At 61.3% G+C, this 25311-nt stretch overlaps 1 protein-coding gene across 14 annotated transcripts in view; it reads right to left on the bottom strand.

The window, feature by feature from the left end:
* DGKZ (diacylglycerol kinase zeta) overlaps positions 1-25311 on the bottom strand; it is a 43970-nt gene that overhangs the window by 7028 nt on the left and 11631 nt on the right. For 4 of the 14 annotated variants that reach the window (XR_006342467.1, XR_006342468.1, XM_043910624.1 and 1 more), the window contains exons 2-19: positions 12029-12169; positions 6207-6968; positions 5817-5925; positions 5448-5543; positions 5097-5174; positions 3783-3839; positions 3594-3662; positions 2745-2816; positions 2525-2641; positions 2347-2418; positions 1959-2054; positions 1629-1711; positions 1462-1522; positions 1267-1380; positions 1016-1156; positions 527-605; positions 273-328; positions 50-112 (exon numbers count right to left, since the gene is read on the bottom strand). Coding sequence is in view for 12 of the 14 variants with exons in the window: in XM_043910624.1 (XP_043766559.1) it covers positions 50-112; positions 273-328; positions 527-605; positions 1016-1156; positions 1267-1380; positions 1462-1522; positions 1629-1711; positions 1959-2054; positions 2347-2418; positions 2525-2641; positions 2745-2816; positions 3594-3662; positions 3783-3839; positions 5097-5174; positions 5448-5543; positions 5817-5925; positions 6207-6968; positions 12029-12169 (2266 nt within the window). In the remaining 2 variants the exon portion in view is untranslated. Of the gene's footprint in view, positions 1-49; positions 113-272; positions 329-526; positions 606-1015; positions 1157-1266; positions 1381-1461; positions 1523-1628; positions 1712-1958; positions 2055-2346; positions 2419-2524; positions 2642-2744; positions 2817-3593; positions 3663-3782; positions 3840-5096; positions 5175-5447; positions 5544-5816; positions 5926-6206; positions 6969-12028; positions 12170-23902; positions 24259-25311 lie in introns of those variants that run through there. The other 10 variants (XM_043910636.1, XM_043910639.1, XM_043910645.1 and 7 more) reach the window with 7 other exon arrangements.

Here is a 25311-nt window from a genome sequence, read left to right as displayed (position 1 = left end):
TCCCTCCCGCCAGACCCACCCACCCTGCCTGCGGGCACAGCCCGCTCACCACCACGCGGATGTGCTTGGCCAAGTCCTTGGAGCTGCCCATCAGGAAGTCGGAGAAGGCTGTCTGTGGGAGACAGAGGGCGTCACCATCTGGTAACGGGGCATGTCCTTCCCGCTGCCGTGCAGGGGTCCTGAGGCCTGGTGGACACGGGTGGGTGGGGGCATGGGTGGGAGAAGAGGTGGGCGTGGCCACGGTGGGGCGCGGTGGCAGGCCCCAGACTCACCCCGGCGTAGAACATCTTATTCCGGAAGCGGCTGTTGAACTTCTCCGGGTTGGCCTCTGGGTGGTGACAAGAAATAGGGGACAGTCAGCTGCTCTGAGCCTGCTGGGGCTTTCCAAGCTGGGCTCGGGCGGGAGGGCTGACGACGGACGAACGCTTTGTACTGGCAGGGGCGAGGTCTGGCCGTCTCGGGGCCCCTCCTGGGGTCCCACCACCACCACCACCACCCGAGGCCTCCTCAGCAAAGACGCGCCCACCTCGAGACTCGTGGAACTCCAGGGTGACATGGGCGTCAAAGCCCAGGCTGAAGTAGTTGTTGAAGACATCCAGAGGCAGCTGGAGGAGGGCCAAGGGACAGGCATGAGGAGCTCCCGCACGCACCCCGCCCCCCCCACAGCCAGCTCTGCAGAAAGGGGGCCGAGGCCCGGCCTTCTCAGCTCCTGGGGAGCCCCACCGAGCGCCTGCACACCAAAGCAGCCTGGCTTCTCTTCCCAGGCCTCACACCCCCCACGACCCTCCTCCGAAGGGCCTCATGCGCACCAGGACCTGGCTCTGCTCGCTGCTGAGAACCAGCGCTGCCTGGCGGTAGCAGGCGCTCAGTAACATGTGCCGAGAGGCTGCGGACAGCTCTCTCATGAGCTGAAGACCACACCATTCCCTCCTCCCGAGGAGATGCTGAAGTTTGGTTACATGAAGACTTGCCCCAGACCCCAGACACCCCCAGCACCCCTTCCCGGCTGACCCACCCGGTCGGTGGCCCCCTCGTCTCGCTCCTCGGGCCCCGCCTCGGGGTTGGGCTCCGCACGGAGGTCCCAGCGGTCCAGCTGCACCACATTGCCCTCCTCCACGTGGGACAGGATCTTGGACACAGGCTCGTCGGTGTAGCCCTGGGTGGGGGGGGCGGAGAGGCAGGAACTGAGCTCCCCCGGGGTCTGGGCCCTCCCCTGGCACCCCGCTCCCCCACCCCCGGCTCCCTGCCCCGTCCGTGGGAGCTCACCCCGCCCCAGTTGAGGGTGCGGGCCAGGTCATTGCCAGTGCCCAGGGGCAGGATGGCAACGGGCGGTGGCGGCTTCAAGCGCAGCTGGTCCAGGGTGGAGAGAATCCAGCCAACCTGGAGCGGGCAGGGCGGAGGCGGCCAGGTCAGAGCGGGCGGCCCTGGCCTGGCCCAGCCGGGGAGGGCAGGAATACTCACTGTGCCATCGCCCCCGCAGGCCAGGATCCGCAGGTTGTGCACCCGGCGGTACATCTCCAGCCTGGGGTCAGAGGATGGGCACCGGGTCAGGGTCCACGAGCCGCACCCCGAGAGCGCGCCAGGCCAGCCCTCGCCACTGTCCCCACAGAGCCCTGGCAGGTACTTACGCCTCCCTGGGCCCTCCCTGGCTCAGGTCAAAGACTTGCCGGGGATTCAGATACCAGAGGAAGGACTGTATGATCTTGGCGCCCTGTGGGAGACCAGGAACGGACAGGGAAAGTGGGGAGGCAGTCAGGGGTGGTGGGCTGAGGTGGGAAGCGCGTGGCTGTGGGAACCCGGCCCAGGAAAAGGCAAGAGGTGGAGACAGAAGGGGATTTTCTCAGCATCATGGGGCAGAAGCTGACCTGGGGAGCTGGGAACACCTGCTGGGGGGAGGGGCTGAGCTAGACCCCACCCCTTCCCCAAGGCTCTCAGAGGAGACGGGATGCTGTGCGTACCTGGTTGCCCCCACTCTTGGGGTTCACAAACACCAGCAGGGGCTTCATGAGGGGGGACGGGGTAGGCCTGATGATGAAGGGTCTCCAGCGGCCCTCCTTGGAGACAGAGAGAGCCTGTAAGGCTGGTTCCCGCTCTGGTGGACCCTCACCCTGTCCTCCGTGCCCCGGGTACCCCCGTGAGTATCACCGGGGGGTCAGACCTCACAGTGGGCCTGGCCCCAGAGGAGGACCTGACCTCTCACCCTGCTTGGGGGCCCCAGAGCCCAGACTGACCCAGCAACGGCCGAGCTGGCAGCAGCATCAGCTCCAGGCGGGGGCTCAGGGTCCCAAGAAACAGGCCCCCCTCTCCTGTTCCCCTTCCCGCTGCCCGCCTGGTCCCACGTCTAACCTCAGGCCCTTTCTTGCTAGACTTCCTCTTGAAGGATGCTCTCTTTTTCTTCTTGCTGGCTTTGAGGGTGTTCTGCGAGGGAAGTGGGGGCGTGGGTGACAAGGCGGCTGGGGCTAGGGTGGCCGGCAGACCCTAGGGGTGGCGGGGGTTGGGGTGTCCTGGCACAGGCGGGACTCACCTGGGGCCTGCGGGCCCGGAGGATCCAGGTGGGGGGGATGACCACAGCGGCGTGGACGCCCAGGGAGCACGGCTCCTCAATCTGCTGCAGCATGAAGCAGGACACCTTGCTGTGGTACTGGGGGGGCGGGGGGCGGGGCTGAGCTGGGCCGGCCGAGGCCTGCGGCCCGGGCCCTGCGCAGCCCCGGGGGACAGCCTGCGGGCAGGGGAGCGGCACTCACTGCTTGCTTGCACCAGGAGCAGCTGATGGCCACGATCTCCTTACTGTGGAAGGTGAACTTCTGCTGGAAGCCCTGGGGTGCAGAGGGTGGTGAGGGCCCCTGGGGCTGGGCCCAGAGCAGCAGGCCCAGCCCCTTCCTGCTGCCAACGTCTCTCTGCCCAGGGCAACTGAGCACTTATTTTTTTTTTTTTAAAGAAAAGAACTATAAAAGGAGGCCCTAGTGTCATGGGGGCTGAGCCAGGCTGGGTCTCTGAAGTGAACTGCACCATCTGCTGGAAAGGGGTCCAGAGATAACTCCTGCCTAACTCCGGTCCCTCCTTCCCAACCCAGGCTCTCAAAGCTGTGTGTGGCAACCATCAGAGTCGTTCCCTGTCCGTCCTCCGCGGGCTCACCGCAGGGCCTACTGTGCCCGACGTGCTGGACACTCAAGGTGGACGGACAGAGGAGGGACATGACCCCTAGACCTCTCAGAGCCTGAACTTCCTGGGGGATGGGACTGGGGGGGACAAGACAGCTCAGTGAAACCTGGGCCGCTGTGGGGCGTGCTTGGGAGGGCTCTGCAGCCTGGAGGACAGGGACCTGTGCTGGGCACCCACGTGCGCCGGCTGAGCTGGCGAGGGAAAAAGCCTCCATGCTTCTCGAAGGGCTTGCTCACAGCTTCCGAGCAGTCCAGACACGCTGCTCTTGGAGGAGGCGGCTTTCCTCCCTGCTCTCCCGCTCTGCCCAGGCACCCGGGGGTTCTGGGACTGAGCGGGCGTGGCAGCCAGAGAGCGTGGGCCCGGGACTCTGCGCGGTTGGGGCGGCACGGGGCTGCCGGGACCAGGACCGGCTTGCTTGGGCGGGCCCTCACCTTCCCACAGTGCCGACACTTGCCATCCTGGCGCCGCCGGTGTACCCAATGGTGCCGCACGAAGGTTGGCTGGCAGAGGAGAGGAGCGAAACTGCGGTGAGTGAGGGGTGGAAGCCTGGTGACGCCCTGGAGTCACTGCCGAGGGGCCCGCTCAGGAGACCCAGGGCCCTAACAACCCTGGGCGCTTACCTCACGGACGTTCCTGGAGCCCGATTCACGGAAGGATGGCTTACAGCGGAAATTTATCTGTGGAACACACAGTGACCACCAAAACGTCAGAACCGCCCTTCGTGGGGTCAGGCACATGGCCACCCCCTTCAGAAGGTGTCACTCGGAGGCATCCTCACAAAGGAGGGAGAGGCCTCCCGGCATCCGGGGAGCCCTGAGAACGCCAGACACCTCTTCTCAGAAGCCCTCCGGCATCCCTCCTCCTCTCCATTAGCCAGAGGGAAGCTCCCTTCTGCTGCCCAGTCTTCCGGGATGAGGGAGACAGCAAGTTCTGTGTTGTCTTCCCCGCTAAACCTGCAGCAAGGCTGACTGGTCCTGTAATCTTCCTTGCCCTCCAGCTCTCCCAACTCAGGTACCTGCAGGCAACCCAGTGCATGCTTGGGGACTGGGCCCTGGAGACCGTCAGCCCATCTGTGGAGCCCTGGTTTATCTCCACCTTAGGCCGGTGTGATGGATCTACAGGACTTGGGGCTACATGCGTGTCTGTTTTCCTCCGGGCCCCTGCTTCAGCCCTCGGAAAACTGTAGGGAAACTTCACTGTACAGAGTTGGAGAGAAGGGAAGCCGTCTACGTTAGCCTCGTTCAAGCCATTCCTGGCCCTACAGGATTTCTCTTACGCTGGTCTGGGCTTCTGCTGGTGGGGAGTCCTGCAGGGTCACGGCAGCCGCCACCCCCCAGCCTGGACCCACTCACCCAGCTGTCCTTCTCTCTCCCTCCCTAGAAGCACGGGGGCCCAGATGCGCCCCCAGCTGCAGCCACTCCACGGACAGCGGTCCCCGGGAAAAGGTCTTTACAGCCGCGGCGTGGAGGGAACGGAGCCAGGCTTCAGTGCCCATGCAGGACTGGCCCAGACAGAGCTGAGGTACGAAGCTTCAGCAAGGCACAGCCCCTTCTAAGTGTTAGTTTGGGAACTGATAAAAAATGGCATCTCAGCCAGCATTCGTGACTTCATCTTGTCGAGTAACAGTCTTATGAACCTCGCTCTGCGCCAGGCTTGTTCTGGGCAGCGGGGACACAGCAGCAGATGAAGGGGGAGCCAGGGTGCAAACGCAGGCACTGCGGCTCCAGGGTCCTTGGCTTTTTCACAACGACACGCACTGAGGCACCCCGGCCGGTGGTGTTTGTGTGACGTGAACACGCGTGTACAGAGAGGCACCCCTGGCCGGCGGTGTTTGTGTGACGTGAACACGCGTGTACAGAGACCCGGGCATGAGTGCCGTGAGGGCTTCAGCACTCCGAGGGGAGGGGCAGGAAAGCCTGCGCAGCCACGCTCACCTTCTCCAGCTGCTCGATGCAGGGCGTGTGGACCACAATCTTGCAGGCTGCGCATTTTCTCCGGGACACTGACTTCTGCTGTGGGAAACAGAAGGTCCCTGAGGCACCGGCTAACCCTGGCCCGGGTGCCGCCCTGCGCCTGCCCCCGCACAGCTGCGCTGGGAGAGCACTGTGGAGCCCCAGCCCTGGCTTCAGGCCCCAGTCCCGTCCCTCTGGCCGTCGGGGGGCAGGCCCCCCCGGGGCGGCTCAGGTAAGAGCCTCGTTCCCACCTGCCCCTGGGACAGCCGGCCTACAGGGCTCGAGACCCGGCTCCACCACCAGGGGGCAGCATGCCGCACCCCGCTCACGCACCAGCATCTTGGCCACGCAGTACTGCTCTCCGACGTAGCAGAAGTCCCCGGACACGTTGGTCTCGAACCAGATATGTTCCCCATACGTCGCAGACTCCTGCAGGACGGGATAGCACGCTCAGCGTACGCCTGCTGCGCCCCACCTACCGTCCCCTCTCCCGAGACAAACCTGCTCCCGCCCCCACAATCTACTTCACGGCATCCTGTTTTCCCCACTGTTGGCTTCAAGGCTTGGCTCGAACGTGGCCACCCTAGGAGGTCTGCTCTGACCCCACAGATCCATGGGCTCCCCTTGCAGCCGCCCGCAGGACCTCCGACCCCCCGCGAGGGACTGGTCCCCATCGACCCCTCCCAGCTCCCGGCCACTCACACTCCAGTCCACAGTGCTCCGGATCTGCCTCTCAGGCTCGCTACACGGGGCCCCGGGAGCAGGAGCAGGGGGTGCCAGGTGCTGGAGGCCCGACTTGGTGATGGCTTTCCTGCGGAGGAGGCGGCGGCTGAGGCCAGCTGGGCGCACAGCTTCCTTCCCCTCGCCTGGGATCTCTGCCTTCACCTTGACCTCAATCCCGGGTCAAGGCAGGAAGGGCAGAGGAGGCCCCCAAGAGGCCCCCCGGCTCTGAGAAGATCCCCGAGGAGACTGGACTCTCCTCGCAGTCCTGCTGGCTTCCGAGCCTGGCCCAGAGCTGCTCCCGAGCCAGGGGCCCCCGGGCCAGCCCCCCGGAGGTCACACCACTGCCCTGCTGGCTGCAGCTATACCTACGCAAGCAGGGCACTCCAGGTCTGGGGTCCGGCTGACTTGCGCCGCAGGGCTACCTGGCGCCGGCGGGACAGCGGGCGCACGCGGGCGGGCATCCCGGGGCCGGCTGCGGTGCCCGAGGCTCTTCGACCCCCTGGGCTGGGGTGCTGCCCCGCGGGCCGTGGCTGGCTGAGGCGCCGGTAGTGACCGTGCAGGCCCCAGAGTGCGTGGTCTTTCACCACATCTGCGGGCAGCAGGTGGGAGGAGGCCCGGCGCCGGCGCCAGCGCGGCACGGGCAGCAGGGGCAGCGCGCCGCGGGGCGGGGGGGGCCCTGGGGTCCCGGGGCCCGGCTGGGCAGAGCTCGGTGGTGCAGCCCTTACATCCTCCTTCTGCAAGCCCTCCTCCTCCTCCTCCATGCCCACGAGCCCGGCCAACAGCAGGGGTGCCACCAGAAGCTGGGGCGCCACCACGGCCGGCTGCGGCGGGCTGGACACCTCCTCCACAGCGAAGCGGGGGTTGCAGGCTGGGGGTGCGGTGCTGGAGCGCCGGCGGCGGCCGGGGCCCGGGGCCCCCACCCCGCAGACCAGGAGGCAGCCCTGGAGCTGTGCGCTGGAGCGCCGCCGCTGTGCCAGCGAGGAGGAGGCCTGCCCCGCCGGCGAGCGGCGCCGGGCCTTGCCCGTGAGCAGCCCCACGCCGCTGGGCCGCCGCGGCCCCTCTCCAGGGCCCTGCGCCTTCCGCTGGAAGTGTCTCTTAATGAAGGTCTCCATGGCAGGGGCGGGTGGGTGGCTGTTGGGTACAGAGACCGGGAACATCAGGAGCCAGGCCAGGCCGGGGCCCATCCCAGGTCCAGGCGCCCAGTCTCAGCCTCTGCCCCTGGGGCAGAGAAGGGACACTTGGGAGGAAATGGGGGTGTTCTGTGGCCTCTGAGCCCCTTACACGGGGTGTCTGAGGGTACCAGAAGACCCGGCGGGGAGCCCACACTCATTGCTGTTGGATACACTGGTGCTCCCCAATTCCGCCCCGTTGCAGCCGCAGGAGCGCTGGGGAGGAGGGGTTGCCAGCTACCCTTCTGGGTTCCCCTGTCCAGGCACCAAGATCCCCAAAGCTCTGGCCTAAAGGACTTCAAGTCCCTTGCCTGAAGCTGATGGAAAGGAAAAGAGAAAGGAAGCTGGGAGCCTGGAGACAACAGACTGAGGGGCTGTTGTTTAGCTGCTCAGTCTTGTCTGACTCTTTGCAACCCCATGGACTGCAGCACACTAGGCGTCCTTCACCATCTCCTGGGGCTTGCTCAAACTCATGTCTGTTGAGTCCATGATGCCATCCCACCATTTCATCCTGCCTTCTATCTTTCCTAGCATCAGGGTATTTTCTAATGCGTCAGCTCTTTGCATCTTGTGGTCAAAGTATTGCAGCTTCAGCTTCAGCATCAGTCCTTCCAATGAATATTCAGTATTGATTTCCACAGTCAATCACAGAAATCTAATCAAACTGATCACATGGATCACAACCTTGTCCAGCTCAATGAGACTATGAGCCATGCCGTGTAGGGCCACCCAAGTCATGGTGGAGAGTTCTGACAAAACGTGGTTCACTGGGGAAGGGGGAATGGCAAACCGCTTTAGTATTCTTGCCTTGGGAACCCCGTGAACAGCATGAAAAGGCAGAAAGATGTGACACTGAGGGGCTGAGGGCAAGGCTTCTCCTCTCCTTGGGCAGGTTAGGCTTAGGTGTCCCTTCCTGGGACACACCACAAAGCAAGGCATGGTAAGAAAATGAGGCTCTCTGAAAGGAAATTCAGCCCTGCTACGATCCCCAGACTCGGGGCCAGGCTGAGCGTGGCCCCAGAAAGGGAGAGCATCTGACATCTGCCTTGGGGTGGAAGGCCCCTGGGACCTCACCCCACCCCCCTGCCTGAGAACCGGAGGGGCAGCTGCACAGGGCGGGGAGAGAAGCCACCGGAGGGCCTTTGTGCGGGGAGCCGCGAGAGCCACGAGCGCGCCTCTGGGCTGTGTGGGTGCCCTCCTGCTCTGAGGGGCCGACGGGAGCACTTCCCGGGCCTCACCTTTCTGAAGAGGCCCAGGATGGACAACCCATGTGCGAGAGTGCTGGACGATGTCTGAAAACCCTTCCAGTCTGGCCGCTGAGGGAGCCCGTGAACTGCACCTTGACCTAGGGGCCAAGACCCAAAGCCCCAACACTCAGAATCCCAACGCTAAGGTACCCGGAGCGCCGTCCTGCAGGAGTCCTGGGGACCGCGCTTGCTCGAGCCATCCTCCCTTGACCTGGTCTGAGCACGGGCTGATTCCTTCGCCAGCTCGTCTGCCCCGTCGCCCCTTCTGCACAGGCCGAGGGGAGCACGTGCACTCTTACCCCCTCCTAACGTGGGGAAAGGGCATGGAGCCTGGTGTGCTTCAGGGGGGCCATGCCTCCAGAGGGCCCAGGGACACCTGTGCCCACCATCAGGTACTCTCCTGGGCTCTGGCAGCCACAGGGAGGTTTGAGTCACAGCCATGGGACCCCTGCCTGCGGCTGACAGGAGAGACACTTGTGTCAGCTGTGGGCCTGAGAGGGTGGAGGATGGGCTTGAGGAATCCGGGCTGGGCTGCACGGCCAGCGCCTACCCCTCCCGCTCCCCCCTTGATCTGCTACTGCCCTGGTTGGCTTCCCTGGCGGCTCAGACAGTAAAGTGTCTGCCTACAATGCAGGAGACCCGGGTTTGATCCCTGGGTCGGGAAGATCCCCTGGAGAAGGAAATGGCAACCCACTCCAGTACTCTTGCCTGGAACATCCCATGGACAGAGGAGCCTGGTAGGTTACAGTCCATGGGGTCACCGAGTCAGACATGACTGAGCGACTTCACTTCACTTGGGGGTCGGGGCAGGCAGCATCAGGGCCAGGGCCAGGGCCGTGGACATGTGCAGGGGTACTGACATGGAAGCAGCCACGCCTGCAGAAGCAGTGTTGGGGGCTGCCGGGCTCCAGAGCTCTGCCGCTTACGATCTGCCAGCCTCTGCAGGTAACGGGGAGGATGGCAGAAGAGCTCCTGATTTCCGCCTAAAATCAGTGCTGTCCCGCCGGACATTTGCTGAGTGCCCACGCGTGTCAGGCAGGGTACTAAGTCCTTGGCAAACATGTGCATGTGGTTTTATAAACCACAGCACCCTAAAGAATAGATACTGTATCATACCTGGCTCCTGATGAGAGACTAAGGAGATAACTAGCCCAACGTGCACAGCTAGTCCGTGTGGAGCTGGGGCTGGAACCCACCTCGACCTGAGGGCAAAGCCTGGTCTGAGCTGGGACTAAGGTGCCATAATGACAACAGCAGTCTATTTGCCCATCACCCACTACGTGACAAGCGCCTCCACTCATCATCTCGCTCGCTCCTAACTGCCACCCCTGAGGCAGGCAGGATCAATGGCTCTGTGACAGAGAGGAGGAAACCGGCTTGAGATCAGGCCCAGGCTCCAAGGTCGCACGGCTGGTCACGGGCAGGAGCGGGACCTGAACTCAGGTCCGCCTGATGCAGGGTCTGCACCGCGCCCAGCAGAAGGAGCCTGGAGGCCCAGTGGCCTGCTGCGGCCAGGGGCCCTGGCTTGCCAGCACTGCCCCAGGGTGTCAGCTTTCCCCGCCCGCCCGGTCAGGCCGCCCTGTGACAGCTGCCCAGCCTGGAGGAGATTAGTCACCCGAACACACCGCCTGATGCGAGTGTCACCCAGAAAACAAAAGGCCACAGTCACTGGGGGGGAGGTGCGGCAGGCGCCCTGTGGGTGGCGGAGAGGGTGGACCCTGCCGCCTGCCCAGCCCCGCGCCTGCGCCAAGAGGGGCTGGGGGGAGGCAGAGAGGCCTTGCAGCTCACCTGCCTCAGGACACGGGGCGACTTAGAGGTGCTCCCCCCACGCCTGGGTCCCAGCCGGCCCGGGGGTCACCACCAGCGGGGGCGGGGTGGGCCAGGCCGGTGCCGAGTGACCTCCTGCGAAGCCGCTCCCTCTCGGGCCTCAGTTTCCTTGTCGGTCGGAGGAGGCTGTCAGCTGGCTGATCTGACGGTTTATGACAAGCTCTCCTCTAAGGCGACCACGCCTCTGCGCTCCGACACCCCCTCCCCCCCGGGGCCCAGGCTTCCTGTTCCTCTGGTCGCCATAGAAACCTCTGTCCTCTGGTCAGCAAAGGCCTGACTCCTGACTTCCTATCTCGGCCCAGGCCTCTCCTGGGTCTGCTCCGAGGCCCGGCCTGCTCTCAGGCCTGCCCCGGACTCTCCTCTGCCTGCGCCTGCAGCCTCTGCCCACGGCACGGCCCTGGGCGGCAGCTTCCTCTCACCTCACGCTCTGTCAGCTTCCACACACCACACTCAGTAGTGTAAAGGTCACCGGAGGAGGCCCCGCAGGGCTCTGACACCAGCAGCGGAGCAAAAATGGCTGCCCTCAGCCTCCTGGGCGGGGGGCCCAGGGGGGAGCCTGTCACACCCGGAGGGGGTGGGCTGGGAAAGGACTCGGGGGCCCCGTCGACGTCCAGCGGGCTGCTAGGAGCCTGGGGAGGAGGACAGAGGGTGCTGTGGCAGACGGGCATGGTGATAGCTGGCGGGGCACCCCTGGGGAACAGCAGACAGTGCGGCTGCAGGTGGCCAAGCTCAGGCAGCTGCCCGGGGTGAGTGGACACAAGTGTCCCAGCTCCATCAGCTGCTGGCTGGGAAGGACAGGGCTCCTCATCTCCCAGTTAGACCGGCTCACGCTATGTTAGCTTCAAGCTTTGGAATCCTGTATCTGCCACTGCTTTCCTAGGTTGAACAACTAACCTTTTGGAGTCTCCATTTTCTCATCTGCAAAACAGGGCTGAAACGACCTAGTCCAGAGGCTCTGACATGAAAGAGGTTCAGATGACATAACGGTAGAGAGTACCTGCCGACAGCCAGCAGAGAGGAGGGGCTTGGCAGGGCCTACACCCACAGCAGGAGACGTAAGAAACGTGGGTTCGATCCCTGGGATGGGAAGATCCCCTGGAGCAGGGCATGGCAACCCACTCCAGTATTCTTGCCTGCAGAATCCCATGGATGGAGGAGCCTGGTGGACTACAGTCCACGGGGTCATCAAAAGTCAGATACATCTGAGCATGCACGCACGGTGCAGGTAGGAGCCCAGAAAGGGAAGCAGGAGTAGCCAGGATGGTCACCACCCATCATATGAGGAACACAGCTTGGCAGCCTGGGCTGCGTGGGGGGTCTGCTCACGCTGGGACGAATGCCCTCTGCGCCTGGCACCAGACTGGGCCCCCAGGGACTGCTCTGCCTCCCAGGGTGCTCGCACAGGCCACCCTGTGGGATCCAGCCAGAGCGCCCATTCCACACTGAGTGGGCCCCCCGCCCCGCGTCCTGCTGAAGGTGGCAATGGGGCACAGCGGTCACCTCCAGCAGCCCCACAACAGGGCCTGCAGGTCAGAATCTGCCCCGGCGGCTCTGCTCCCGCAGCGCCAAGGCTGAGGTCGAGGGGAGGGGGTGGGGACGGCTGGAAGAGGGGCCTGCCTGGGGGCTGCTGAGGCAGGGTGCCCAGGTCTCCACTCACTAAGGAGAGCCTGCCAAAACCAAACCGAAGCAAACTTCACAGTGGGAGAGGTGGGCCAGAGCTGCGCGGTACGGGGGGCGACTAGGCCAGTCATGTTGACCACGACGGGGTCTGCCCTGGCTTGGGGACAGCAGTTCAGACCCCCACCCCTTCCCATTCCCTTTCCATCAGCTCCAGGAGCCTGGTCTGGGGACAGCGGTGCCTGGGGGACCCTGCCCCCCAACCCTACCCCGACAGGTCCAAGAGGGAGGAAGCAGAAGGCAAGGGAGGGTTGAGGGAAGCCCCTTTGACCTGATCTGGAAGGCAGGGTGGCAGGCGGGAGGTGCCCTCAGGTGGCAGGCAGAGCGGGTGGGTGGGGGCCCGGGTCCCCGTGGGCAGGCGAGCCCCGATGCAGCGCCAGCTCCGGGCTGCAGGCCTCCGGCTGAGCAAGTCCTAGTTTGGAGAGCGAGCTGCTGAGGCTGCTCCTCTGCCCCCTCCCCCTCCCCACTCGCCTCCCCGCCCCCCCGCAGCCTGAGACAGCCGTTATGAAAATAACCCGATTGGTAACCGACTGCACTTCCTCTCCCAGCAGAGCAAGCAGGCAGCGGCTGCTGGGCGGGCGGCCCGGCGGGCACACATGGGCGCAAGCCTGGCTTCCAGGCTTCTCTTCCCAACGTCCCCAGAGGCTGGCAGGGCAACAGCCCAGGAGCCTGCCCTCCATCCAGCCAGCCCGGTCAAAAGCACAGCCCCCGTCTCAGCTCCAGGAAGGCGGGGGTGGGGGGGGTGAGACGTGGTGGGGGTCACCCTACACCCTCTAGCTACCCGTGGACAGGTTTTTCCGGGGTCTGGGGAAAGCATCTGAGACAGCTACGCACCGGCCCCAGACAAAATAACCACAGAAACAAATATCTTGTGGAGTGTTTCACAACTTACACGGCGCTTTTTCACAAGGATTAGCAGACAGGAGGCTTGTAACTCCCCCTGTACAAGTGACATTTTGGTCCCAGCTGAGCCACTGGGGCACCTGAGGCTCGAGGAGGCCGTCACTGCCCACAGCTCCGAAGGGCTGAGCCGGGCCGCCAGATCCTGGGTGTCGCAGCCCTGCCAGGGGGCCTGTCGGGTCCAGAAGAAGCCGGTCCACGTCACACCCACCCGGCCCAGCATGCCAACCCTCAGTTTACACTCCTGGCCCCCAGAATCTAGAGCACCAGCTCTCCAACATCCTGGTTCTAGGACCCCCTTATATTCTTACAAATTACTGAAGATCCCCAAAAGGTGTTCTTTGAGAGTTACAGCTATTAACGTTGACCATATTAGCTTCCGTGGTGGCTCAGATGGTGGAGAATCTGACTGCAATGCAGGAGAGAGACCTGGGTTCGATCCCTGGGTTGGGAAGATCCTCTGGAGAAGAGAATGGCAACCCACTCCAGTATTCTGGCCTGGAGAATTCCATGGACAGTGGCTATAGTCCATGGGGTCACAAAGAGTGGGACATGACTGAGCAACTAACACTTTCACTTTTTCATATTAGAAATCAACATTGAGAAATGTTTAAAATACTATTTATTCATTTAAAATATATTAAAATATTATTAAAAACAGTAAGCCCAGTATGTTAATATAAATAACACATTTTTATGGAAAATAAGCTCTATCTTCCAACACAAAAAGGTAGCGAGAACAGTGGCATGTTTAAATTCTGTAAATCTCTAATGTCTAGCTTAATAGAAGACATCTGGATTCTAATATCTGCCTCTGCAGGCAATCTGTTGTGATATGTTAATTTGGCTGAAGTATATGAAGAAAATTCTGCCTCATACTGACAAGTAATAAGAAAAGGAAAGAGTATTTTAATAGCCCTTTCAGGCAATTACAGATATTCTTCTCTAATACTATACCAAAATATCACAAGTGGTAGTTTCTTAAAGGTTAGTGGTTATGTGGGATCTGAAATGTTATCAGTGAACTTTTCACTGGTCTATCTTGCATTTTGAATTTTGAAACATTAAGCACTGGTCACTGGAAAACATCGGTTTACTGACTTAGGCGGATCTCCAGATACTGGAACGAGGTTTCCAAAATTCTAATTTTCGCTCAAAAGCTGAAATTTTGTCAACAGCAGCAAACACTGTTTTTGAAGTGACAAGCTCACTTCATTCTTTTTTGAGAAAATGTCTGCTAAACATCCAAGTTTAAAGGGTTTTTGTCTGTCAGGTGTCCTTTCAAGCTAAAATGGTGTTCCTTTAAAAAAAAAAAGTGACTAGTAGGGCCTGCAACTCAGTCATAAAAGTGCTTTTCAAGACAACCATCAAAGTTCGGTTTGCAGCAAAAGTGCCTCATGTATATTTCACATTTCTTCATACAGTATTTTTTAAAATGTACACTCAAGGATCCAGGCTTTATAAAATTGATATATTTATGGCATTTTTTGTTGTTGTTGCTGTGAGTGTGAAGAATACAGTGGCTATGCGTTTACGATGGGGCCACTGCCTTGGTGTATGCCAAGGTTCCAATGGCTTTACCATTGCTTTTAGACCACGTTTTACCACCACTGCTTCTACACCATAAGTCCAAATATCAACCCTGCGAAAAGGACATAAACCAGGGCAGCTTTGAAAGTATTATCATGAAAATAGTTTTGATCCCAACGATCCCCTGAAAGGGTCAAGGGCACCCCCAGGACCATACTTTGGGAACCCCTGATTCAGAATGAATTCTAAAGCCTCTAGCCTAGCAAGCGTGCTTCTGCAGAGCGCCACTAATGCAGCCTCCCAGGCACTGACGCAGCCCTTGGTTCTACCCAAGGCTCTTCTCTGCCCCCTGATCTGGCTGAGCTTGAGCTCACTGCTGCGTCCTGGCCCACACTCACCTTCTGCCTGGGACACTGGCCTCCCTCCCCGCCCCGTATCACAATCCCACCTGCTGGCAGCTGCCCCAGCCAACAGGGCATTACTGCCCCGGATGACTCCACAGCGCCCACCTGGCTGCCCTGCCACGGGACCCCGGGAGGTCCGCACCCGCTCAGATCTGTCTGTCTCGCTCCTCCTGCCCACCGGACAAGCCCCTGGCTGGGGGTGGGGTGGGGGGAGGGCAGGGGCCATGCCCAGCACTGAGTCTGGCAGCGCGTCCAGTGTTTACCACTGATCAGCTGAGGAGGAAGGAACTGGGAATTCCGTGGGGCAGGGACCAGTTAAGGGAAGGGGAGGGCTTCCTCCACCTCAGGTACCGCACCCAAGGGCTGACCACAAGGGCCGCCTACTTCTCTGCGCTGGGCCCAGGGGGATGGTGGCAGCCGTTGTCCTTAGCAGCTGCTGCCCTCTCCTCTCCAGAGGACCCAGGGGGTGACAGCTGGGGCTCCTCTCCCGAAGGGGTGCCTCCGCCCCCTCCACGCTCCCCAAGATGAGACCTGGGCCACAGGGATTGGTGCCACGCGGTCACCAGGTGAGCATGTGGGCGCGGGGTGGGGGGAAGGAGAGCGGCTGCCTCAGATGTCGGGGGGCCCCAGCTCTGAGCTCCTTGCTGAAACATCCCCAGTCTCTCTGTCTCCTTCCACCCTGAGTCCCTGTCTCAGGGCCTGGCTCCCGGGAGGCCCTGGACTAACGTTTGTGGAATTAACGTCTGACTCATTCCTTCAGAGCCTCCCCTCCAAGCCAGCCTCCCGCTGTCACCAGACTTCACCTTCAAGCGCCCACCTATCTTTCAGTGGCTCTCTACTGCCAGGGAACAGAAAGCAGACGTGGGTCTGGCTGTCAACAGGCTTCTCAGCCTCCTCTCCCATTTCTCCTTCATACTTTTTACTTCACAAATACACACCTCACTATGTACCAGACACGGTCCTAACTGTTTTACAAATACTCTCTCTTTTCATGTCATAAAAAGTAATATTATCTACATTTTACAGACCAGGAAATTGAGGGACAAAGAGATTGAATAACTTGCTTGTGATCCCGCAGCCAGTGAGGGGCAGGGTTGGGGTTCCGACCCAGAAGCCTGCCCTGGGTTTACGCTCTCACTCCCTCCCTCCACCCCTAGATGCTTCTGTCAGTCAGCATGCGGGGGTCTCTTCCTGTCTGTCCGGGTGGCACTTGGCAGCCTCTCTGCCTGGGACACCCTTCCTTCCCTTCTGCTCAGCGAGCTCTCCCTTATCTTTTCCCCTCTCCTCCTTTCAGGACTGGCTCAGATACCGGCTCTGCCGGAAAGTTCTCCCCACCCTCCTCTCCCAGGGGGTTAGCTGCTCCCACGCTCAGGTCCTCCCTTGGCTATTCTGGGCCATTGGTGCTGGCTTATGACTCAGTATCCCCCACCAGCCCGTGTGCCCCCGGGACCACATGTTGCTCTTAACTGCATCCCCAGGGTCCGGAAGCGCCGGACGTGGTTTGCAGAGTGAATGGAGAAGACGGTGAACGGTCCAGGCGCAGCCTCGGGGGTCAGGCTGAGAGGGGAGGGCTCTGGGCCGGCAGTGTCCCAGTGGCAGGCCAGGTCCTGAGCCCTTTTCCTGCCAGTTGCTGGTGTGGGCTGAGCTCGTGTCTCAGAAGCAATGGGTGAAACCGATCCCTGATGGGGATGCCGATACGCCTCCCTCCACCTCTCTCCACGCCTTGCCGGGAGACTTTATGAAGCCCCTGCTGGCCCCCACCTCCCTCTTCTCCTGCGACCGGCCCCTCCTGTCACCTCCTGTGTCTGTAGGAGGCCGTCATTTCCCATCTGCCAGGAGCAGCATTCCACTCTTAACCCCTCATTCAAAATTTAACTCCTCTGAAATCTTCTGACTACGCTGCTTCCTCCTCCTCCATCCATGAGAAGAACTTAGAATCGGCTGTCAGCACCCTCCCCACCCCCGGACCCGGGCCCTGCTCTACTTCCCAGGCTTTCTGCACTCCATAGAGTTTTTTTTTTTTTCCTGCACCTACAAGCTCCCTGAGAGGTTACCAGGGTCAAAGGTCTTTTCTAAGGATTTGGACTCAAAAGGTCCAGATGGATTCTTCCTCTGACCAGCGATGCAACCTCAAGCCAAGTCTCTTACCCTGGCTGGGCCTCAATTTCCCCAACAGATTAAGGGGGATAACACCGTCTTGTCTTCCTCAGGGTGCTACTGCAGACTTGAAAGAAAAAGTGTTCATGGTAACCCATTCCTCAGTTTACCAAAACTTTAAAGACAGAAAGTAACTCCAGAGGCCTAAAAATCAGAACAGCCACTCCAGAGCATCATTTGGCTACAACTATCAAAGCGGATGCAGATTCGATCCCTGGGTCGGGAAGATCCCTGGAAGAGGAAATGGCAAAGCGCTCCAGTATTCTTGCCTGGGAAACCCCACAGACAGAGGAACCTGGTGGGCTACAGTCCATGGGGTTGCAAAAGAGTCGAATGTGACTGAGTGACTAAATAACAACAAATCAAAGCTGAAGACACACTGCCCTGCAACCAAGCACGCCGGTGGACAGAACACACAAGGAGTCTTGGACCAGCACCGCCTCTGAAGGATTACCTGCAATGGAAGAAAACCTGCCAACAACCTAAATGTCCATCAACAGGAGACTGGGTAAATAAGCTGCTGGACAGTTAAGAGGACTAGTATGTGGCAATTAAGACAGGTTCATGCTAGAGCTCAGGTTTCAAGATGGTTAAATCTCCAAAACAACATGGACGGAAAAACCTAAACTCAGAATATGTACGATACACCATTTTAACTCAAAGGCAAAACCATACCAAACCGTACTGTGTGTTGCTATGGATTCATATATGTGCGGGGAAAAATATCTTAAAACAGGCACAAGAATCTAAACACCCCAATCAGGGCTGTGGTTTCCTCTGGGGAGGGAGACAGGGAGGCCTTCGTCTTTATCGATGGTATGTTGGTAAGATCTGGTCAAGCTAACTGGTAGGTGTTATTCTGTATACTTCCCTCGTGGCAGAATACTTAATGCTTTTAAAAAAGATTTTTACAAAATTTTTAAAAGATTTTTAAAATATATATTAAAAAAAAAAAAAGACCCCCAGAGGGAGAACAGCTCCTGGGGGCTGCCCGGGTCTGTCTTCCATGGACAGGTTTCTGCCACAGCGTGGAACCCTGAGCACGCCTCACGCTGTCTCATAGCAGGAGCCCCATGTCGGTGGGGCCGGAAGAGAGGTCTCCCCTGGAAGGGGAGGGAGAGTGGGTGACAGGCGGTGTCAGTGGGGTGTCTGTGTGGGCTGGGGAGCAGGAACCAGCTTGCCCCCTTTCACAACCACCCCCGCTTCAGTAAAATGTCAGCAAGCTGGGGAAGGGGGGGCGGAGAGACAGGCAAGCTGTTAACCCACAAGATGCTGGGGCGTGGGCGGTGCGGGCCCAGGCTCCTAGACAGCTAGTTTGGCTCAGCCCTGGCAGGGGAGAGACCTCCGAGTGGGCGCTGCGAACGGGCGCCCGGCCAGGGGCGCACAAGGAGAGGTTCCGGAGTGGGGGGAGAGGGCCGGGGCCCCACCTCTCTTCAGACCTCTCCCCGGGAGGCCTGCTGCCCTCTGCTCTCCCGGGCCACAGGCCGCTCACTGACCTCCCGGGGCGCCTTTGAGTGTGTCCCTTGAGTCCTCTGTTCCCTGCGCTTTGAAGGCCAGATGAAAGGCCCCAGGCTTGCTCCTCCACTCCAGATCCAGCCAGGGAGCCACAGGACCTCCTGCTTACAAACCTGGTCTCCCTGCCTGCGGGCGCCCCCGCCCCGGCCCGGCCTTGCCCTCCCAGGAGGGAGGATCCTGGTGGCAGTTCTCCCGTGGGGCTGGGGCACTGGTCACGCGGAGGCCTTACTCCATTCCCACGCAGGACAAAGATCTCTCGCTTTCAAGGAGCCCTCAAACCCCTCCTTAGGCTCTCCCAGTTTGGTGATGGGAAAATAATAGAAGCAGGGAGGGCCAGCACGTCCCAGGGCAGCCTGGTGTTTGGAAAGAGACTTGGCTTCGGGCTCCAGTGTAAACCGCGTGACGCCGGGCCGCGAGCCTCGATGGCCTCTCTGAGCCCTGGGGTCTCGTATATAAGATGGGAATGAAATCGACTACAAGGTTGTTGGGCGGATTACAGGAAATGATGGACTTTCAAGCTTCGGGTAACCGTGACTCGCCGGAGAAGGACGAGTGAGCAGCTCCCAGGGGCCCCAGAGCCTCAGGTCGCCTCTGACCTGCTCTCCGCCACCGAACCCTGCCTCTGGGGTCTCAGCTGAGGAAGGGGGCCACAAAGATGGCAGGATGCAAGCTCCTCAGAGGCATTTGTCTGGTGGCTGCTCTGACCTGCCCCCTGCCACCTGAAACCACCTTCGCAGGCTCCTGCCTGTGGGACTGGAGTGCCGGGCGGGCCCTGGGCTGAGACCCCGGGGTGTGGGGAACCACACTGCACCCCTGCGTGGGGCTGACACCTGAAGGGCCCCCTGGGGCCCCCACCCGTGAGGAGGTTCAGAGGCAGCAGTTCGGTGGGGGCACCACCCTGGAGGTGCACAGTGATCTCACCCAGGATGAGGGAGACGCTGAGCCTGGATGCAGGCGTGGGGGGTTCCCCACAGGCCCACCGAGAGAATCATTCAGCCGGCAGCAGGGAGGCGGCGAGGGCGGGCAGGCCAGAAGGTGGTAGACTGAGGGTCTCTCAGAAGGTGGGGAGGCCTCCGGGGTCCTGGCACGGGCACAAACTGACACATTCCTGGAGTCAGGGGATGGGCACTGGAGGCCCAGATGACCCCTCGCTAGCTGTGAGACCTCAGACGCATCCAGGCTGCTGCCCTGGGCCTCGGTCTTCAGAGGTGGAGAGGGGGTCGGGTCAGGGGACGTGGAGGCTCACGCCCAGCCTGCCTCCTGCCGCCTCCTGCCCAGCTGCACCCTGGCGGCCAGAGTGTCAGCAGCAGGCGGCTGTGTGGGCTCACCAACAGGCCCGTGGCCCAGCGGAGGGCAGGCGAGGGGATGGCCCTGTCTCGCCGGCCCTCGGTGGTAGCTGTCGCCCCCTTGTGTCACTCTGGCGACACTGCAGGAAAAGTTCCCCATCGGCTCGTGGACCCGGGGAGCCTGCTTGCCTTGGCCAGAGACAGGGAGCCCACCGGGGCTTCTCCTCGGGACCAGCGCAGGCCAGGCCTCCGGGCCAGCGTGCCCACTCGCCTCCCCCTCTGCTCGAGGCGTGACTGGTGGATCCGGAGAGGGCTCCAGAAGTGGAGGAGGGCAGGCCTGCTTCTCCCTCTCCCAGGGTCACTCGGCTCTTCCCCTGTCCTTGCCGAGGAGGACACCCACTCTCGCACTCTCTTTTGCCAAGTGACAGTCCCGGGCAGCTCCGCATCCTGAGACCTGACCTTTCCGGACAACAGCATGGAGGAAAAAAAGTGCCAAGAGCTGCCCGCACCCCTCCCCTGCCCGTTAAGCCAGAGCTGCGGGTGCGTGGCAGCAGGGGGAAGACCAGGGGTCCCACCGGCACCCGGCGTTGTGTGGGGAGTGGGCGGTCAGGTGAGCCGACCCGCAGTTCAGATGCCGAGGCCCCTTTTTCTTCCCAAACCCGGGGCCCTGGCTCACAGCTGCCTCCCCTGGCCCCCGGGGCCACTCCCAGAATTAGCCTGAGCAAGACAAACCACTCAGAGAGGCGCCTTTTGCACCCAGACAACCGGGCGCCAGAGCCCGGGCTCCCGCCTCTGCACGTGAGGCGTCCCTCAACACGTCCCTTCCGACCGTTGCAAAACCAGCCCCAATTGGGGCTGCTGCCGCTCAGGCCGCGGCGGGCAGCCTCCGCCGTTGGACTCCAGGTCCAGCTCACTGGGCCCCGCATGGCAGCACCTCTAAACGGGACCTATTGTCTCCGACCTGTCCCACAGGTGTGCTTCCTGCCCTCCGGAACGAGTGGCTTTAAGCAGGATAAAGGGCAGGGCGGGTACACCCCATGCTCGGGCTCCCATGGGCTCCGCGGGCTGAGGCTCCTTCCGTCTAGACGGATGAACGGCCAGGTAATTTCTGATGCCCCTGGGGTGCCAAACCAGTTAATCCACCAGCTGTGTGACCTGCCCAGGGTCAGGCTGCTGCCACAGGGCCAGAGGCTGGAGGACGTCCTCTGGAGGTGGGCCCAGGAAGACGAGGAGGAGGCAGTCACCTTCCCGCCCACTTCCGACTGACCACCCCTCAGGCCCTGAGGCTGAATGGTCAGGAGAGGAAAAGCCAGATGCCCTGGGTAGGGCGGGGCCTACACCTCCTCGTGGGGAGAGGCTGACGGTTCCCAGCAGGAGATGTGGAATGGAGCTGGGGCGGAGCACTGGCTCAGCCGTGAGTCTTCCTGGGCTAAATAAAAAAGGCGCGGTGGCAAACTGCTCCCCAGCTTCCAGACGGTGAACGTGTGAGAGGCTGCGGGGGGCTTTGAGGGAGATGCCAAAGAGGCTGCCAGGCGGAGACCGTCCTCCTCCTGACCACACCAGGGACAGTAAACACACAGCCCATGTACCATCGCTACCCCTCCCAAGCCCACGGCAGAGCGCTAGTGGATTCCAGACCTCTACCACTGAGCCAAGATCCAAATGCTAGGGGATTCCAGACCTCTACCATCGAGCCAAGATCCAAACAATAGTGGATTCCAGACCTCTATCATTGAGCCAAGATCCGAATGCTAGTGGATTATAGACGTCTACCATCGAGCCTAGATCCGAATGCAGAAGACTCAGCGCAGCCGCCCAATTTATTTGCTACTGTCTCTCCCAGCCATGGTCTATTCGCAAAGCGGGACCCTTGGTCCCAAGGCCTGAAGTGTGTACAGGCGGTGGCGGGGTGTGTGGAAAGAAGAAAAGCAAGGTGGGGGCTGATCGTCAGAGGGCGGAGGTCCAGTGAGCAGCAAGAGCAGGGCTGAGGATGAGCTCAGAGCCTGAGGAAGGACGGCGGACTGGGTTCAGCTGGGGGCACTGGGGAGTTTCACCTGAGGCTGGCAACCAGAAAGAGGGCAGGACCAGGTGATACTGTCAAAGAGGCAGCGCCACTGCAGTGCACTGTTCTCAGTATCTGTCCCGCCCTGCCTCCAGTCAAAGCAAGGGGACGGAATCAGCCCCGGGGGACATCTGACTCTCTGAACTCCAGGCCTGCCAGGAGGAAGTCTTTGCCCCCGGCTGCCCTCTCCCTGACTCTACGGGGTTTTCCAAACACATTCATTTCTTTATGCCTGCTGCCCGAGCACAATGCTACCACGCAGGGAACACTCCTGCCATGTTTCCAGAGGTGCTGTTGGAGGTTCTTCTCATTCACTAACCTATCAGATCGCTTACCATCCCCAGAGGGATGTAATACGATGGCTCTCAAACTTGGAAGCACTTTAGAAACACCTGGCAAGTTTTATAAAATGCCCAGCCCCACCTGCAGACCTGATGAGTCAGACATGCCCAGGTAAGAGTTAGGAATCTGTACTTCCTAAAGGTCCTGAGATCACTGTGACGTTCTGTTTGGTAGAGAGAAAAGGATGCGGGTTTTGGAATCAGACTAGAGTTCAAACTCTGTCTCTGACTCTTAAACTTGCTGTGTGATTCTCGGCAAACTACTCATCTCTTTGAGCTTGTGTTCCGCTCATCTATAAAAACGGGAGAGGTTAATACCCATCCTGCTTATTTAAGAGACTGATGTAAAGGTACCCGCCATTCTCCCGCTTCTTTTTCTTCCTCCTGAGGGTTCGCTGCTATGTGCGCAAACCTGTGCCCTTCACGAGGGACACAGCCACAGGTCAGAAGAGCCTGACACTTGATGCCCTGTGGGCAGGGACAGGAAGCCTCTGGCGGAGCCCCCCCTCCCCCTCACGAGCCTGTGAACATTGGAGGCTACATCCTGCGGAGCTGGGTGTCAACTGCTCCCTCTTGCAGGGCTGTGGGTGACAAAACAGAGGCATGAGTCGCTTTGCGCCCTTTCCCGTTTGATGTGACACCGAAGCCTGCATGGTTTCACAAGGGCCTACGGAGGGAGCTCCACCTGCCCGCGTGAGGATCCAGATCTGTGGGCTTGGCGACACTGTGCTGGGGCAAAGAGCAGGGCCCTGGTTAGGGCAGGGCAGCCAGAGGGATCAGGTCAGCATCACAGGAACGCCAACTTGTACAGGAAAAAGCTGCCCGTGTTATTGGTGGGTGAGGTCACCTCTGGGGAAGGGACAGGGCAAAGCTCGGGGCGTGGGGGGCCCCCAGTACCATGAAGCCCGGACAACTGAGAGCAAGTGAGCAGGAGGCCCTGGGCACACTCCAAGTGGTCAGAGTCCAACCTGAGTTAGCTCTGGGGTCCTGAGCTGATTGGCTGCAAGCTCCGCGGCCGCTGGAGAGAAGGCCAGGGTGAGCCAGGAGAAAACCCAGGGAGCCAGGTGGCAGCACTCATGGGGCTCCACCTCCTCTCACCTTACACCCGGACTGCAGGGGCAGGAAGCGGCTCCCGGGCCAACGCCAGCACACAGGCCCCTGGCGCCTTCCACTCAGTCTTTCCACACCCTCCCCCAGAGTCCTGGTCAAAGCCCTGTCACAGGCACAAGATGGTGACATTTGGCGTGCTGGGGGAGGGGGCGAGACAAAGCTTGAAAGAACCAGCACCCCATCCCCTTCCCAGCAGGACTAGATGGGGGCAGAGGGGGATATGTCTACTCCCCAGCAGAGGTTGTGGGGCCTCCCTGCTAAATCAGGGCAGTGTAGAACAGGTGGTCAGACTACCCCACCCCCCCACCCCAAGGAGCAGCTTAAAATGCCCAGCGATTATATCGGTGACCAGGGCTGCGGGGACAGGCACGGGTCGTGACAGTAGGATCCAGGAGGCCACGTTCTGCGGATGCCATGCGGCTCGGTGGTAGGCAACCCGGCCACCCGGAGGACCAGGGTGACGACGACGACGTGACTGCCCACCTCTCTGGGGCCGGGAGGTTCAGAGGGCGCCCGGTTCCCATCAGTGCCAAGAAAGGGGATCGTGACTAGTCGTGGGGGCCCGATCCGCTGGTGCCAGGGGGTTAGGTGATTCTGCCTCTCTGCTGGAGAGCTAGAAGCCGCCCCTGTCTCAGTACTCCAGAGAAGGCGCGCTGAGCTGCCGGTGCCAGAGAATGACACCTCCCCACCCACCCGGTGACAGTGCCCGGACGCCGGGGGCGGACCACCCCCATGCAGAGCCCAACGCCAAGACAGCCCGGATCGCCAGCGCGCAGGTACACCCCGCCCGGGGTCAACACCAGGTGGCCGAGGGATGCTTCCCGCCGCCGCCGCGCTCACCTGTGCCCGAAGAGCCGCAGCCCTGGGAAGCGCCGCTTGCTAAGACGCCGCGGCGCCTTGTCCGGCTCGGGACCCGCGTCGCGCTCGGAGCCGCTGGACGAGGCGGAGGCCGACTCGGAGTCGCTGCTCCGGGCCTCGGGGCTGCCGTCCCGCGGCTCCATCCGGCCCTAGCCCCGGCCGGCGGCGGGCCCGCGGGAGACGCCCATGCCGGGCCGGCGGCCGGGGCTCAGCACGCCGGCTCCTCAGCGCCCGCCTCGGCCATGGCGCGCGCTGACTCCGCCCGCCCCGCGCCGCGCGCCCCCGCGCCCCACGCCCAGGTGCCGGGGAAGCGGCCGCCGCCGCTCCAGGAAGTGCCGCCAGCTGCGGCCGCAGGACCCCGCATAGCTGGCCGGGCCGCTGCCTGCCCCGCCGCCGAGCACGCCCCCTCGGTTACGCGGCGGCGCCCGGCCCGCCGCGCCCTCTGCCGGCGGCCCGCCGAGCCGCAAGCCGCCTGGGCCGCCAGAGGGGCGGGGCGGGACCGAGGGAGGGGGTGGGGCCGCAGAGGCCCCGCCCACGAGCCCAAGCGGCTGCCCCGCCCACGAGCCCGAGCGGGTCCTCCGCCCGGATCCGATCGCGTCTCCAGCCTGACACGCCCGCGCGGCCCGCGAACCCGGACACGCGCAACCTTGTTTTCTTCCTCTCAGCCTCCGCCTCCCCCACCGGGCCACCCACATGCTCACAACTGAACACTCGCGAGGGGGGCTGTCGCCACCTCCCCTCCCACGTCTACAGGGAGTAGACACCTCTCTCGCACACCGGGTGCCCGTCACGGCCACTTACGGCAGCTCCACCCCTACTCGCTCGGCTCTCCGAAATCACGCCCACGGGAACAAAAGTCACACGGCGCCCCCGGTACACACGGAAACAAACGCCTCACACACGATTACGCTCACCCATTACTCAAGTCGAGCACTTCCCACCCCCAGCTTCTCACACTTCAGAGATTTTATACCAGGACCAAAGTCACTGAAGGACCCTCGCGCACACCAGGGACACGTTTGTTACACAAATTCATCTTTCCACATCTCTGCAAGGCTGTTTCTAGCACTGTCACACTCCCAGAACATGGCACTTTCCCAACACAATCTGCGAGGGGACCTGTAGATCTCCTCAGGACTCACCTGCACGTCTCTCACACACAAATACGTAGACAAAAGGAAGGACCGCACTGTCATTCCCCAACATACATGCCGTCCGCGAACACATACGTCTGTCTTCTATGCTCAGCTATAACCCAGGACAATGGTTACATGTTGCATCACCCTCAAGTATACCTTGTACGTTTCTGCTCAGTCACATCCGACAGTTTGTGACTTTTTGAGCCCATCAGGCTCCTCTGTCCACGGGATTTTTTCCAGGCAAGAATACTG

The sequence above is a fragment of the Cervus elaphus genome, chromosome 1, assembly GCF_910594005.1.
Source record: "Cervus elaphus chromosome 1, mCerEla1.1, whole genome shotgun sequence".
In the NCBI taxonomy this organism is placed as follows: domain Eukaryota; kingdom Metazoa; phylum Chordata; class Mammalia; order Artiodactyla; family Cervidae; genus Cervus; species Cervus elaphus.
The sequence above is the reverse complement of the archived record's forward strand: the minus strand, read 5'-3'. Positions and strand labels throughout refer to the sequence as shown.